The 17085-nt window shown below is 30.1% G+C and overlaps 1 protein-coding gene across 3 annotated transcripts; it reads right to left on the reverse strand.

Annotated features, from left to right (window-relative positions):
- Positions 1-1104: 1104 nt before the first annotated feature.
- On the reverse strand, positions 1105-6585 carry LOC130828424 (transcription factor PIF3-like). Of its 3 annotated transcripts, XM_057694406.1 has the most exons (9): positions 6162-6585; positions 5534-5696; positions 3804-4872; positions 3616-3714; positions 3283-3348; positions 3099-3164; positions 1996-2478; positions 1723-1859; positions 1105-1615 (listed from the first exon to the last, which is right to left on the reverse strand). In XM_057694406.1, exons 2-8 carry the CDS (start codon positions 5620-5622, stop codon positions 1752-1754), a joined length of 1980 nt encoding a protein of 659 aa, XP_057550389.1. In that variant the 5' UTR covers positions 5623-5696; positions 6162-6585; the 3' UTR covers positions 1105-1615; positions 1723-1751. The 3 variants fall into 3 exon arrangements, with proteins under 3 accessions (XP_057550389.1, XP_057550390.1, XP_057550388.1); XM_057694407.1 differs by having other exon boundaries at positions 1105-1859; positions 3804-4867; XM_057694405.1 differs by having other exon boundaries at positions 1105-1859.
- Between the last annotated feature and the right edge of the window lie 10500 nt (positions 6586-17085).

Consider the following 17085-nt stretch of genomic DNA (forward strand, 5'->3'; position numbering starts at 1 on the left):
ACTTGTTTTCAATTTCATGTTTAGCACTTTTTACATTATTTTGAGTTTGAACTTACTATATTATGGTTAATTTTTGAAATTTAGATTCAACATTTTTTTTATTGTAGCCAAAAATTGATTTATTTTTCTTTTTTAAAATAAATATTTTTTGTAAAGACCAATAAAATTATAATTTTTTTTTGAAAAAAATATAATAATAAGAAACAAAATATAAAACTCTTAGATCTATTGGGTCGACTTGAACCCGATTTGAAATTGATCCGTTTTGAAAATAATTCGACCGATAATGATAAGACGGTTTTAACATATGATGCTAGTCAATTAATCTTCTTTGTTTATTTTATTGTTTTCTCATTTGAGGTCACCTTTCATGCATTGATCATACTAAGAAGTTAGGAGATGTTGAGCCAATAATGTAAAAGAAATTTCTTCCGCATTTTCTTATCAAATCTTACTACCTTTCATTTCATAAATGGACTGCTCTTAAGTCCATGTTAGACTGCCTTTAAGTCCATATTTTGACATACGCTATCAAAGATTATTTTTTCAAATGTTCATTAATTAAAAGAAATTGTTTCCATGTTACTCATTTTGGCCAATCTTTTATGAATGGACTACTCTTTACAACTGGGACTTATACTCCTATAAGTGTTCAATTTGCTTGCAGAAACTGCTTTGGGATTTGCTAGCTTGGCTAATCTTCTCTATATAAAAAGAATTTGTTTAGGTAAATAATGGTACGCCTCTATACAAAGGAATTTTATAGAGAGAGGATTTTAAGATTTTGTTTTAACTTTTTTTTATTTGTTTCTTCATAAATATATTTTATACACTAATTTTTACTTTGGCCTTATTTAGTTTTAATTCAATAAAAGTCATATTTAAAAAGTAACAATCAGTTTAATCAACAAAAATAAGTTACAATCAGTAAAAATAAATTACAATGAGTAAGAATCAGTTTTAATTAGTGCAACTCAATTATAATTTATAACTAACAGTAAAAAATCAGTTATTATCAGTAAAAATCAAATTTGATAAGTAAAAATCAGTTAAATTAGCAAAAAATCAAGTGAATTAAAAATGGCCTTTTACATAGTACCATCAATCTAATCACTATTTATGATTTAATCAAAACATAACCTTATAAATATGGCATAAAAAACCAATTATGAACTAATTTTTGCATTATTTTTTTACATTTTGCACTGAATGTTAGATGTACATGTACATAGTACTACATACATCTACAGATAGCAAGTATCTCCTCAAACTTAATGTATACACTAATGTAAGTTCCAACTACTAACCAATGTTAGCAAACACATGGGGACATTACTCCCTTGAATTATTATGTATGGCAAATACTTAATTTCTCCATGTACTAGTATTTCCCAAAAAATTTTTTTTGAAAAAAAAGCCTTTTGCACCCGAAATTTACATTTGAACACCATATGCACTTCAACGAGATCGATCATCTCATCTTCGTAAATGAACAATCTAGTATACAATTGATCTCGGCGTTATTGGAGAGCAAAAACTTGTCGTACCTGTCATTCGTAGGAAATATTGTCTCATCGAGCAAACCCTTTTTAACGGGGAAGTTGAATCGAGCATTCTATGGAATTCATGAACAAATGGACGCACATCAGAAACTTCAACTCGGTCAATAATCTCTATCGGGGGTAACAAAATAGATACGAGTTACTGCAGTTGGGTTCTTACTTCTATTCCCGTTCACAAGTAAGATTCGGTCAGCTGTGCATCGTGTTTTTTCTGTTGGCAACTTCAGTTTCCGAGGGATTAACATCTTGAGCCTGATTATGGCTCATTACAGACCGCTGAATACCCTCATTTGATGCCTGCAATTAGCATAGGGAATTTGCAGACATTATGATATGATCAGAATTCTATAGTCACTCAACTGTGAGACGTCTAGCCAAGATCATTTGGTATACGTGAGGAACAAAATTTTTAAGATCAAAATTTTGTGCATACCTGATTAATCTCGAGATTCAAGGAGCTGTTAACGACGTTGCTAGCCACGCTACTAAGAATTGCTTGTGGGTTAGCGTCCTTTTTACCACTAGATGAAGTTACAAGTGGTGCGTTTGTCGTCTCAGCTACGCCCGAGGCATTTGGTCCCATTGGCATCAGGCTTTGAACCATTCGAGGAGGAATTACAGGGGGTTGTTGCATGGACATTGGCAATCCTTGACCGGGATGTGGGAAAGCCTGAAGGCTAGAACCTGGCATTCCCGGAAATGTGGGCCCAGTTCCGGGAATAGGGTAATGCAGGCCTTGAAAAGGTGCCATCTTTGCACCACCACCCATGTTGAGCATATTCATTCCGTAGCCCATTGCCACGCCCATTCCAAGCCCCATAGGCGAGAAATGTGGCATATGTGCTCCTTGGATGTGTTGCATTCCCGGTGGCAGCATCATGGGCTGCATATACAACCCAGAACCCATTGACAATATCTGCAATTTGGGTTAATGAAAGTTAGCCAACAGACACTTTACTGCTTGTGTCTCTTTAGGTGTAAGGTAGAACAACTATTTAATTGCCCGTTATTGCCACATGTGAGTTGTCCCGCATCGGAGAAAGAGAAGAGTATAATACTGTGAGTTGCAAGTAAATTCCCTCTTCTCCTCCTTGTTTTGGCTTAACCAAACCCATTTCTTAAATTTTAACAAGCCAAAGCTTTAATCAGTGTAACATAATTTGCTAGCTAATTTGCCTTTTAAATTCGTGATTCGCTCAAATTCGCCCAAGAATAGCCCATAACCGACCATAATTAGCCTTTTTTCGATTCGCGATTCACGAAGAGATTAGTGAATCATGTGACATTGACTTCAACTCCAACAGTATGGGGCCGACTAAAACTATGCGAATCATTTTAGCGTATGTTAAATAGGTAATAAACTAGGGAATTGGTAATGAAGTTTGCGTTCGATTACACAAACTCTTCCATGAAGATGTCCAATGAAATGGATCTAGATTAGAAGCCTTGCAGTAATCAATTACTTTATATACCAAATGAGCTGCCACAAGCTCACCACAATCGAATCATTATGGTAACGAAACATAAGAAGCTCACCTGAACTTGAAGCTGGAGTTTCTTTAAATACTCTATAGCCTCGTCAAGCATAGAAGCTTTGTCCGCCTAATGTCGAATAGAAAGAGTTAGCGAAGCCAAACATATCCGCATTACTTTTACAAGTTTTCCAACATCAAACACATCTAGCAAATGAATAAAGGCATCAAAATCACAAAAGATATACCTTGTTGCAATTGGGTATAAGCTCTTGTAATGCACGCATCTTCTCGTTAATTCTGTCCCTTCGTCTCTGTCGATAACATTCCAAACGACACATAAAACAAACCTTAGTTTTCAAAGCCAACCATAATCATTATTGATGGTAATTTGTAGAGGTGTTCAAACCAGACCTGCTGATCCGATATTCACCTGACCTTGTAACCGAACCCGATTTGACTAGACTTAATAACGGATTTACTATTATGTAAAAACTAATATGGACAAAAGACCCGATTTTGAACTGAAATTGACCTGACCCAAATGAACACCTCTAGTAATTTGCAACAAGCGAGCTCACCCTTTCAGAAAGATTATGCACTTCTGCAGCTCGGCTTCTCTTTGAACCATTTCGACCACAAACAGGTTTCTTTGCAGCCATTGATTCCTCTTCAACTTCCTGTCAGTTAATCAAATTCAGCTTATTATAAGAATCAAAAAAACACAACTAGAAACAAATATTAGTCTCTAGGGAATGTAGTTTCTTACTTCACTAGGACCTGACGATTCTGCAGTTTCACGAGATTTTCTTTTCAAATTACGCGAAGGTTCATTAGACGTTCTATCAAAACTATTGCCTGAACATACAGAAGACGCTGCAACAGCTGGTTCGATAATCTTATCACCACTAGCACCCACTTTTTTCGTTGAATCATCACATACTTGATTCGGTGACATCTGATTTTTCGTGATTTCTTCTCTGTGTAAAGGTTCCTTAGCAGAACACAGATCTTCCGAATTCACATTTGCTGATGGCATAGTGGGTTGTTTTCGAGAAACTATCCCGCCACTATCCAAGTTAGCTCGAGTAAAATTAGCAGGGTTACTACTCATCAAAGTGCACCTATTATCATTGTTCTCTAGTCTCTTAATGCGGTCTATAGTCACCGGGCTAGCTCTAGAAAACGCAGCAGGCCACGAAAAGTAAGGGAAATTTGTAAAACCCGAGCTAGTACTAGTCTGTTCTGCATCTAGCTTCTGCAATCTCAAGCTCGTAAAAGAACTAAGCGATGGTGGATTCAGCAAGGAGTCTCGTGGAGCACCTACACTATGTTGAATTGGCAACAAATATTGGGGTACCTCACTACTTCCTACTTTATTATCCTTCTCAATACTCGACAGGGGCTTAGACGTATGGCTGTGTTTCAAAGTCATCGACGTATCATGGCTACCATCACCATGAACGTTAGTTTTCTTTTCACGATTTACTAGAAGATTTCCCGAGGGAAGATCATTGATGGTAACTCCTGATAACTCATTCACGAAGTCAGAAGTATAGTCATTATGCAAAGGTTCATCCATGTGATAATTCAACCAGGGTACTAAGTCAACATCTTGATCCAAACTCATTTCACAAGAAGGAACACACATGGGGAGTTCAGCCATTGTAGAATCCATTTGGCTAAACTTGGTTATTTTTAAGTTATTGGCAATTTTACCATCTTGAGATTTTGAGCCAAATGTTTGAGTATTGTTTGAAATAGGATTCTTTCTAGGTTTACCATGCATCATGATCTGACCATTTTCCCAAACTAGCTCAACACAATCAGTATCTGGTCTGCATCAAATTACCCCAAAAGCACCAAAATCACTACTCAACTAGAAACAAAGAAAAGATTAAAAATTTAAAGTTTCAAGAACTTGCTTCCTATGTCCCATGAACTTGCAATACCATAGTATGACCCAAATATTAAGGGGTGTTTGGCGAACAACTGATTGCTAATTACAATGGCTGATTTGACCAGTTGATTTTGAACCCGCTGCTCTGAAGCAACTTGTTAAAAACAAGTTATTTATATCAATAAGCTGTTTCAACCAGCTAGCTTACCAAACATTAGTATTGGCTAGTTTGACCACTCAACCCTCTATTATTTATATCAAAATAAGCTAATATTGTTCAAAAAGTCATTCTGCCAAACACCCCAAAGAAAATACTAGGAATGTTTAAATTGTAAAATGATATTAAAAGAGAGAAATATATGGATGATGATTTAAGAATTTAGTAGGAAACGGAAGAAAATAGAAAGTTTGTGAATTCACAAGGCAAAGGGAGTACAAATTCAAGATTAACCTAACTAGAAGAGGGATCAATGGAAGATCAATGGAATTTTATTAATTTGAATTGGACGACAATTAAAGAAAGTGGTAAGAACGGACGAAAATAGGAAGTGTTACAAATTCATGGGGACAAAAGAAATACAAATTAAAGATTAACCTACCTAGAGGAAGGATCAATGGAATTGGATGATCCATCTTGGGAAACCTCCACTTTTCCTTTGAACATTCTAACAAGCTCAGTCAAAGGCATAATTACACCAAAAATTGTTCTTAAATATGTATCAAACCAAAGAACAAAGACAGTGTCTGTTGCAAGGCCAAATTCTGCAGTAAATCCACAAACCCAAGTCATTTTCAAATCTCATACAATCAAATAAACAAAAAAAAATTACTAGACCATGAAAAATGTTTTCATAATTCATTAATCTCTACACTTTTTAAGTAAAATTCCTGCTAAAACTAGTTTAAAATCGAAAAGGAACTCTTTTTAATAATTAAAAAATGAAAGATCTTATTTAAGTGATGTCTTAATCACAAAGATACAAACAATTAAAATAAAGTATTGGTTAAATTAATTCTTTAATCACAGTAAGACCATATTATAATCCCACTAATCCGAACTTCCCTTAAGAGATTAAAAAATTCAATCTTTTTAATACAAACTTGATTAAAATATATTACCCAGAAAACCCACATCAGATTATCCAAATTAAACAATAATTATGAAGCAATACAAGTAATAACCACATATATAAACTGAAGATTGGAGGATGAAAAGCAAAAACCTACCTATAAGCTTATTGGCGGCACCTTAAAAACTGAAAAAGGATTAAAATTAGCTAAAAAAAAGAAAATTTGTAATCAAAACTAATTTCCCAGAATACCCAATCATGAAAATCAACAGTGAAAGGCACAAAATTTCTGGGAATTCAGAATTGTAAAAGATTGTTCAGCTTTCAATAGGGGAAAATCACACTGAAATAGAAGTTGAATAATTAAAAAGCTGATTTTCTTAAAACTTTTTTATACAAAAAGTCTTATCTTTATGAAAAGAGAGAGAAAAAAAGAAAGAGAGAGAGAGAGAGAGACAGAGAGAAGATCCAGGTGATAGTAGTAGTCTAGTAGAAGAAGGCAAAATGTTGGCTCCTTAAGAGGGACCAAGAAAGAAAAAGAGGAACAAAAGAAAAAATAAAGCAGAGGCAAGCACAGCTGCACAGGATACAAATGGAAATGGTACCTCAGAATTATGATTAATTAGTTTTTTTCAACGGTAGACATGTGTTCATTCAGGTCGCCGGGTTATTTTTTAGATCGGTTTAAAATTAAGTCTACGTTCATATTGATTTTTACATTATTCTAAATTCATTTCGAAGTGGGTTAAGTCGGATTCGGTTTTAAAATCGAGTTAGTTTTAAACACCTTTAAGTAGACTGTTATGAGTAATAGTAAGAATTGAACTTTTGTAAGAAGGGTGGAATCCAAGCAATGACGTCTAATTTCTACCTACTATTACTTTTTCCATTCCATTTGATTTGCATTGCTTTTAAAGAGATGTAAATATTTATTTGTAATTGGTCTATCAAATTAGGTCGGTAATGAATGGACGAAATTAAAAAAGTAAATGAATTTAAAAACAAGTTGCAGCAACTATTATCAAAAAAGAAAATAGTACTCTTTTCTATATGTATCCCATTTGCTTTTTGAATACTATTCAACATAAATTTTATTCAATTTTCAATTAATATTATTTCACAAAAACTATAATTTGATTTTCAATTGAGGCATAATTAACGGATTCTTGTTGTCATTTGTCTCTTGGATCTCTTCGGGTGTCATTAGCTCACCATAATGAGGTGATAATGAAATGTATGTCGTACCATATCATGCATTATCAATATTACCAAAATTTAAAATTTTTTTACGGTTCCTCATATTTGATCTCATTATACTTTAAAAAAAAATTAATAACATCAATAATAAATTAATCCTATTGAAAATAAAAAATTTTAAAATTAAATCAAAAGAGTTTTAACAAGATTTTAAAAAAAGCCAAATCGCACAAAAATGTGCGACTACTCCTAGGTAAGTCTGACATTTTGTGCGATTTAACATTTTGTATATTTTTAAAATTTTCTTTTGAATCTTTAATAAATTAATCGACAAAAAATTTGGATTTATGTCTAGAATACTAATGTAAAAGAACACGCATTGTGTTTACGACTTTACGCTGAATAAGCGTTTACTTAAACGAATTATGAAAAATTAAAGCTTTTTTCAAAGAAAGGGTAAAATAGAAAATTCTTAAAATAAAAACGACAATAAAATAAAAAATATATGGGCATATAAGAAGTGAATTTTATGTTTCTTTGGTAATTATACGATTGTACATTGTGAAAGGATAAGAAGTGTGTTTTCTTTGGTGAACTACTAGTGTTGATTTTGAAAGTTATTAGACTACAATTTAATCAAATTGAGTGAGTAAAGTTGATCTTCAACTACTTCAAGTTATTGTTAAGTCATGTTGTCAAATAGTTATAGTTTAACTAATAATTAACTCTAATGTGGTTATCTTAATAGAGTTAGAACTTGAAAGGGATTAAGTACCTTGAAAATAAAAGAACAATCCCTACATCTCAATAGTGTTGCATCTACACTTATGAGTATACATCACATTCATTATACTTTGTTCTCTTTTATCTTATAACTAACTATTTTGATAGTTAATATTAAGTTTGCATTATTTTTCATTTTAATACGTTTTAATAAATTTTTTCTATTTTTTTTGATATAACTTTTTACTTTTACTCTCAGTAATCACTTTTTTATTTTTAAATACTACTCCCTTTGTTTTCTTTTGCTTTTCTCATTTACTTTTTACACATTTTTTAATGCAAATTTTAAATTTTAATATCTCTAAATATATATAATAAGAAATTATAAAAAATACATAATACAAAAGTATATATTAAGATGAATATAACAAGATCTAACTTGGATATATTTTATTTTCTAAATATGTGTCAAAATATTAATTAAATTTTTCTCTCCTTAAGATAGAATATTCTAAATGGAAAGAATATTAGACAAGGAAGTATATTATTTTAAATCATTATAATTGACTTTTTAATGTTCGTATAAAAAATCAAGGCGAAAATGATCGAAATCGAGAAGTATTGTATCGATGATAATAAACGTGTTATATAACGTGTCTAGAGAATTAAGAAAGAGTCAAAAAAAAAAAAAAAAACCAAAAGATTGTATATTATATATAATTAATTGGATTGGATTTTCGAGAGCTCACAAGATAAACATCTCAAAATTGATTAACTCTTTTTGTTTTCTATTAATGTTTTTTAAGGAATATTTATTTTTTTACAATAAGAGTGTGAAATTTGTACACAATATTTTATTAATATTTACACGTTAACATATGTTCATGTGAAATACTATAGATATACTTATATGATGTTATTATATGTTTTTTTATAATTATTTTTGAAGTGTAGTCTAAGATATATCTGAAAACTGTGAAAAAACAAATGAGAAGATCAAATAAAAATAAAAAGAGTAGTATATTACATATAGTATTGTATAGTATTGATTAAATCATTGGGTATGTATTTTTTATAATTTAATCGTTATTGTTTGTACCTTGCCAACACATAGATCCCTCTTATCTACAATAAAGTCATTCTTAAATCAAATAATCTGTTGTACGACAGCGAAAGTAAGTTTGTCGAACAATAATGAAACAATAAGAAAATTCAATGTAAAATAAGAAATTGACACGAGAGATTTAACGTGGTTTACTATCAATGTGATAGCTACATTCACCGGCACCAAGATCAAATAATTTCACTATGATCGCAAAGAATTACAAGATGAATCTTAATCACACTCACAAATTAATGACTCTCTTGTGATCTCTCTCAATTTTGTAAATCATCATGTATTAATCCTAAAAGGGGAGTTTATATACTAATGCCCAATAAAAGAAAGTTATTACATAATAAACACAAAGTACCCGTCCCAAAAGACACCTCCCGTGAAAAGAAACCGCCATTTCGCGAGCCGTGAAATGGAGACAGAACGCACTCCGCACCCCGCAGACTGAGGCAACAGCTTCTCTGCGCCCCGCGAACCTCCTCTTTGACCCATACTCATCTTCTTCAATGATGCTTGCTAGTTTGAGTCACCATTAACAAGATAATCATTTGGCTAACATAAGTCATCTTATCATATTAAATTGTAAATCAACTACATTGACAAGTAAACTTGACACATTGTTATTAAAAATGTTAATAAACTATAATGACAAAAGGGTTTGTTTATATGTCTCCTTAATTGCACCATTAAGGGGGAACTTAACTAGTTCAAATGTCAAAAAGATAAAGTTTTCTACTTATTGTTATGATAAACAAAAAAAATTAAAATCATGTTATGATAAAATTATCATCTTTTCTCGTTAAGGGGTCGCTTGGATCGAGTATAAATATTTAAGGGGGTAAAAAAGTCAAACTAGTAAAATAAAGGTAAGTATAGATGCAAATAAAGTAATGTAGAATGGGTGTAAAATCAAAAGATGAATAAAAAAGCATGATGATTTCCTTCATTTGAAGTAAAGTATTACCTCACCCCCTTAGGATAAATTTATACCCTCAATATGAGGAAAATTAATAATTGTTGTTTTATCTATTTTCATTACCTTCTAACCAATTTTTTCACCTTTCTAACAATCAAATTCCTTTAAACTTCTATCTAATTAACTTTGTTTTCTTACTTTGATTTTTATTTTCCCCTTAAATATGTAAACTCAATCCATGGGATCAAAAAAGTTAATTTTTGTTGGGATGATTTGGCTTTTAGTGGCCTTGATATCAATTATGTTATTATGATAAATAAAAAGTTAAAATCATGTCAATTTGATAAAAGCAATTATGAAAATGATTTCATAGATAAGATCTGTAATAATAGAATATGGTGTGAGATTGTCTTGTCTTTTAAACTTTTTGGGATATACCAAAAAAATAGCGCTAAGTGGAAATAGGATGAACATTAAAAAAGTTTGAGTGAAAATAGTAAAAAAAATTATTTTTTTTTCCTAATATGCATAATAAAAAATTATAAAAAATACATAATAAAAAATATACATTAAGACGAATGAGATCTCACATAGATATACTTTATTTTCTAAATATGTCTAAAAAAACATTCTCTCTCTCTAAGGTGAAATATTCTGAACAGGAAGAATATTAGAGAACATATAGAGATTATATTTCATGAGAAAGAGAGAAATATATGGATGAAAAGAAAAGATAAGTTAAATTTGTGGTTGAAATTTGAGAATTAAAAAAAGAGTTTAGGTATGACTAAAAATAAAAATTGGATAAATTTAATGAAAAAAAGCCTTAATTCTTTGGAATAGTGGGAATTTAATTAAGCATTGGATGGTTTCAAAAATTGTCAAGAAGTCAATGAATAGATTCTAATAATGGATGCCAAAATTCTCATTTTTCCTTGATTGTAGGGGGAGACTTTGGATTTATGATGTACACGAGTATGATTCTTATGTGATTTACAATTAACAATTATTAGAAGATCTATCATTAATTATTTTAATTTGATTAGTACTTTAACAGGAAAATTAAAGTAAGTCACATTAAAAAAAAGTTTATTCCTGTTTATTAAACTTTTCTAATTATAGAAATTTGTTTGTTTTGTTGATTATGCTACATGTTAGTAATCTACCCATCCCCATATTTTGAGCTTTATTATATATTTCTTTGTAAATGTAAATGAAAATGATACAAATTACAATAAATATTCGTATTTCCTTGTAAGACTGACGGCAGTAATTTTTTTGTTTTGTTGATCGCCAATTGGATATCACCGTGAAGATATGTTTACAATACTTAAGTTGTTTTGAAACTTGATAACTAATCGTAGACATGTAAGTACTATATTTTTTTGTGATATTTCCTCCGATCCACAACGGTATTTGTAAATATTAAATGAAATTTACAATGAAACATAAACAACCACACTAAACACTTAGTACAAAATGAGTAAATAAAAGATTATGTGTTCAAGAAGATGACAAATTTAAAAACAATGCAATATAAAGAGTTTATAAACTTATTTATATAATCGATCAAGTGTAGAGATAAATATAGTAAGAAGAAATAAGAAATTTTAAGGGTATGAAAGTATGTGTTCATCATCATGTATTGTCTCTATTTATAGAGTTTATGCATAATTTAGTCCCTTAATCTCATGTCCAATAAACGATGAAGATATCCATTAAAAGTAATACATGCTTACGAAACAAAGCACTCATCCAAGAATAGAAGGTCGCGAGGGGGCATGAGCCCCTATCTGCCCTATGTGGCTTCGCCCTTGTAGATATTTTAAAAAGAATGTGAATGTGATATGAAGTTTCTGTAAGAAAACAAGTGATATGCAAATAAAAGTAAGTAATATAATGTTGCTAAGATACACCAAATAAAAAGCTTATATGCTGATAATTTGTATTAGTTGAACTACTTAACAAAAATACGTCTTATTGTAAAACCATTTCATATAAGAATTTATGCTAACAAATAAGGTGTGTAATTTAATGGATGAATTAAGAAATAAATCTAGACCAATAGTGGATTCAAATATGCCAACAATGCTACTATAACTAATGGCTTAAAATTAAATCCCTTTAAAGTGACAAAATTAATGTTGATTGGAACACCAATAAAACTCCCTAAGACAACTATCACTCTCTAGCAATAACTTCTCTTGCATGTACTCCTATGAATTAGCCTAATTCATTCCTAGTTACTAGTTAGTCCACATCATTTGTTACTCAAACCTAGTGCATGGTCCTAACACATGCTCCTATTATTACATACATGCATGTTGTGTACGCGCATTTTTTTTTATAATAATTCAGGGTAAGGTTAGGTTTTGGTTATAGATTTATGAGAATTAAAATTAAAATTTTATCTAAAGAAAATAATATTAACTTTAAATTGATTTTTATGTGTGCACATTTAATAATTCAAATATTGTCAAAAATTTATCAAGAAATATATTTTTTAATTAATTCGAACTACACTAGAGAATCCATATAAATATGGAAAAGAGAGAATTAATTCTTTAGGCAGGTAGTGAGAATTACCATTCATAAAGATTAAAAAGAAAAGTCCGGACCATTAGACTAATATAAAAAAAATAATACAAGATATAATGAGAAAACTAGTGCAATTTGTATTAGGTTGAGAACCGAGATAGTTAACCATGGATTCTCCTTTCATTGAGAACTTTAATATATATATATATATATATATATATATATATATATATATATATATATATATATATATATATATATATATATATATATATATATATATATATATATATATATATATATATATATATATATATAATGAAACTAAATCTTAGCTTCTATAGTATTGCTAACATACTCTTATAATGTGACACAAGGTGCAATCATTATTAAGACTACTCTAATGGAGTGTTTATATTATCTTGCTTTCACTTTTTCCTTTCAAATTTCTAGGAGTATTTTGTATAAAAATACAAGTAGATTCTAAAAAGTTTCAACTTTAATAATGATATATGAGGAATATTATCATATATAATACGATTTACGATTCTAAGATTCAACGATTCGGTCATACAAAGGTAGTCTCAATCATAAAAAAATCCTATATTCTAGCTTTTGGTTATATATAAATATAAGTTAAAAATGATTATTAAAAATATTTCTTTTAATCATGTAAAAGATAAAGTCATATAAATCATTTTTTACAACTCAAAGCTTTAATAATAAACTAAAATGAACAAATATGACTAATATCAAAACAGATTTGTAGATCTTTTTACGATCGATTTTGATTCTATCCCTTTAACAATCTTAAGTAAGATTCCGATTCTAACAAATTTAGTGGTGCCTTAATTTTCACTTTCTTGCAACATTTTTATGAGTTTTTAAGCAATTCATACAAGGGAAAAGAGTTTAAAAAATAAACAAAACATAATCAAGTAGGAGTATCAATTATTTGCAGACACCAAATCACCTCCTTTATTTGCTTGGATAGATGTTGGACCCATAGACTCTCATTATGAAAATGAAGTTACTCCAACCATCATAATATAATATTTTATAATTTGACTTTGGCTATGTTCTCATATTCTATAATTTTGTTAAATTGACAAAAAAAAATATCAATAATTGAGTTTTAATTATATGTAGAGGAATGAAAGTGTTTTGTTCAGTTTAACAATATTAAAAAAATCATGTATTGTTTGTAACTTTTTTTTTGTCTCAATTATTTGAATAAACACCTTTATTACACAAAGTTTTTTAAGATTAATTAATGCTAAGTTTAATTTAATTTATTAAGTAGAATAAATTTGATTTGATAATAATTTACAATTTGATAAATATAATTTTACAAAGAAAGTAAACCCAATATGAAGTAAGTCCTGTAAAAGCTTAGAAATATGTTGTATATTTAGAGCATTGGAGTAAAGAAAGTTGAAAACAAAGGAATACGAACACACGATCGGTCGAGCGAAGAGGCTTGAAATTTAGTTGAAGAGTTCAGCTCGATGCAGTTAACCTTATTCGATCGAGCCACTTTAAAATATTGTGCTCAGTAGAGCACCGTGTTAAAGTCTCCGTATTGACTTTGCTATATTGTGCTCGGTAGAGCATGTTAGAGCATGTACAATGGCCTTTTTTTTTTTTTTTTTTTTTTTTTTGTGCTTTTATGTCCTCTAATAACTTCTTATCCTTCTCCCAATGTGCTCAAGTCTTTTAAAAAAGAGGATAATAATGCATCTCTTTGCAAAGAGGAGTGATTTTAGATAATTTTTTTTGTTTCCCAAGACACATTCACATAGCTAGGATTTTATTTTTTTTACCCAATTATATATTAACATGTGTCATGTATTTATTGGTTTTTATTTTTGGTGTATGTTTTACCTAGAAAAACTACTCTTATGATAATATAAAAAAAAATTGGCAAATCAAAAAATAAAATTATTAATAGTTCAGATTTTTTTTCTCTATAAAATGAACCCAAATTTGCATATTTTACATTCACATTAAATTTTGTCATTTTCTCTCACTAGATATAATTAGTATAATTATCTCATATTAGAGCTTACTTTCTCATATTAATTTTTTATATTATTATAAAAATAATTATGAATCCAAATTAACCCAAATCATGGAAATTTTAATTTTTCTAGTTATCCAAACTTTCAAAATAACTCAAATGTTGGCCCTTTTGATTCAATTATCCTCAATAATTCCCAATTTTAAGCTGCTTTACTGTGGTTTGGACATCAACCGAGACCAGTTAATCAAAGTTCCACCCCTCTAAATCAAAATGTCCCACTTTTTACTCCGTTTCAACAATCTTTTAATCAATCTCCTTCATCATTCCTCGTTTCTGATCATTAAACTCAACAAATGGAGCAATCACCAAGGGGGAGGATTCCTATAATGGTACTCCGACTTCGGGAATGAAGGAAACAAGACATCTCGAAGAAATACATGAGGAAGATGTTGAAATGGTTCCTCAACAAGTCTTTACCACGGCTAAAAAGACAACTACAGCCAGAACGACTGGTGATCGGGCGAGTTGGAGCATACCTAAAGATAAAGCAATTGTTTCGAGCTACATTAATGGGAGACGAGATATAAAACGAAACACTAATACTAGAAAGGTTGGCTTATGGAATGTATAGTTAAATATTACGAGTTAGCATGACAAGAGAACCCCAATGAAATACGTGAAAGGTCCCAAAAGTCCATGTAACTACGTTGGGATCGCATCAACTCTACGATTTCGAGATGGGTGGATATTTATGGGTATGAGCTACACCACAAAAAGAGTAAAGACTCAACTTTGAATGTTGAAAATCTTGCGTATGCAGCTTTCCAAAAAGCAAATAAAAATAAGTCATTCCAATTGATACATTGTTTTGAAATCATGAGAACATTTCCTAAATGGAACCCTGAAATATTTCAACTCCCTTCCGGACGTGAAGGAATTAACAAAAATTCATGCCCTGATACACCATATGAGGAAGGGATGGGTGCTACACCAACTAGACCTGATGGGATAAAGAAGACAAAGCGCAAGGGTAAAGAAGCTGCTACCTCTTCAATGTCAACTATAAACCTTGAATCTTTCGATTCTTTTTTTCTAGAAGTCTCAACCCGTAGGATAGATCTAGGAGAGCGCATGCTTAACGTGATAAAGGAACGAGGTGAAGAAAGAAGAAAGCAGAAGGAGGATGCGACAAAAAGTTTGTAAGCTCGTATTTTGACTAATCCGTATTTTAAAATCTCTACGTAATTCAATTTCATGGCAATGTTTCCTAATTTCGTTTTAAAATTTTAATGTTTTTCTCAATTTTTTATAACTTGTTTGATAATATCTTTTAATGTCTTAATTTATTATTAATTATCGTTACATTTTATTATTGATAATGTCAATTTTTCATTTATTATTTATAATTAGTAATCAATTAATTATCGATATATTTTATAATTGAGAACCCACAGATTAATTAACATCACCAAATCAATATTATAAAATCAATATAATAAATTAAAAATATGAAAATATTAAAAATTTGTTTGGTGAAAAAGAAAGATAAATATTTAAGAGAATGTACCATTGTACATGCTCTTACTCGCTCGGTCTGCTCGGTCAAACAACTTTGTAAATTTGTGACTTGTGATTTTGCTATACATTATTAGTGTTGGTTAATGAACATTGTACTTAGACTTTGTAACATGTAAGTAAATCTAAATCATTAAAAGTCATCATTTAATCTTTATAAAATAGCTAGAGATATTGCATGATTATATAAGATGATAATAAATTTACTTTTTATCAAACATTTTCATCAACAACTAACTTACACGACTAGAGATTTGGAAATGATCCACATTTAACAATATGATGAATCATAAAATTGAAACAAATTCCCAAGATCAACGGTTGACAAAAGTATGGACCCCACCAAGCCCATACACAAGGAATTGGTGGACCCATAAAGCCAAGTAAGATACGCCAATGATGTGAGCAGGTGTAGCTACAAAAGGTGAGGATGAAAGTAGAGAATCACATAAGAAGGAAATCAAAATCTGTAATTGTGTGAAGTGTTCAATGAATGTACTACAACATTGTCACGGCCAAATAACTTTCCACAATCAGGCCATGTGATCTTACCAATTAAACTAATTTACTTTTTTTTTTTTTTTGGAATTTCTACCCTAGAAAAAGCTGTTGGAATTTTTTATGTTGTGTATATACTTCTATTTTATCATTTATACTTATTACATTTGATATTTTTAACTCGATTTAATATGTTATTTTCATCATTTATATATTGCATTATGCACATTTAAATGTTGTTAATATTATGAAAGTATGTGATTGGACTATTCAAATATAATCCCATTTGACTATATTTTTTCTTATACATACATTAACCGCAATATATAAAATAAATTTGAAGAATGAATAGTGACGATTTTCAGAATACAAGAAGTATGATAGAGTATTTGAGAAGCAACTCATAGGTGGTAGCTATTTTGAATAATTTGTTTGATTAATAATGAATTAATTAGCTGATTTAACCGGTTAATTTTGAAGCTACCACTTTACATACT

The sequence above is a fragment of the Amaranthus tricolor genome, chromosome 12, assembly GCF_026212465.1.
Source record: "Amaranthus tricolor cultivar Red isolate AtriRed21 chromosome 12, ASM2621246v1, whole genome shotgun sequence".
Classification (NCBI taxonomy): Eukaryota; Viridiplantae; Streptophyta; class Magnoliopsida; order Caryophyllales; family Amaranthaceae; genus Amaranthus; species Amaranthus tricolor.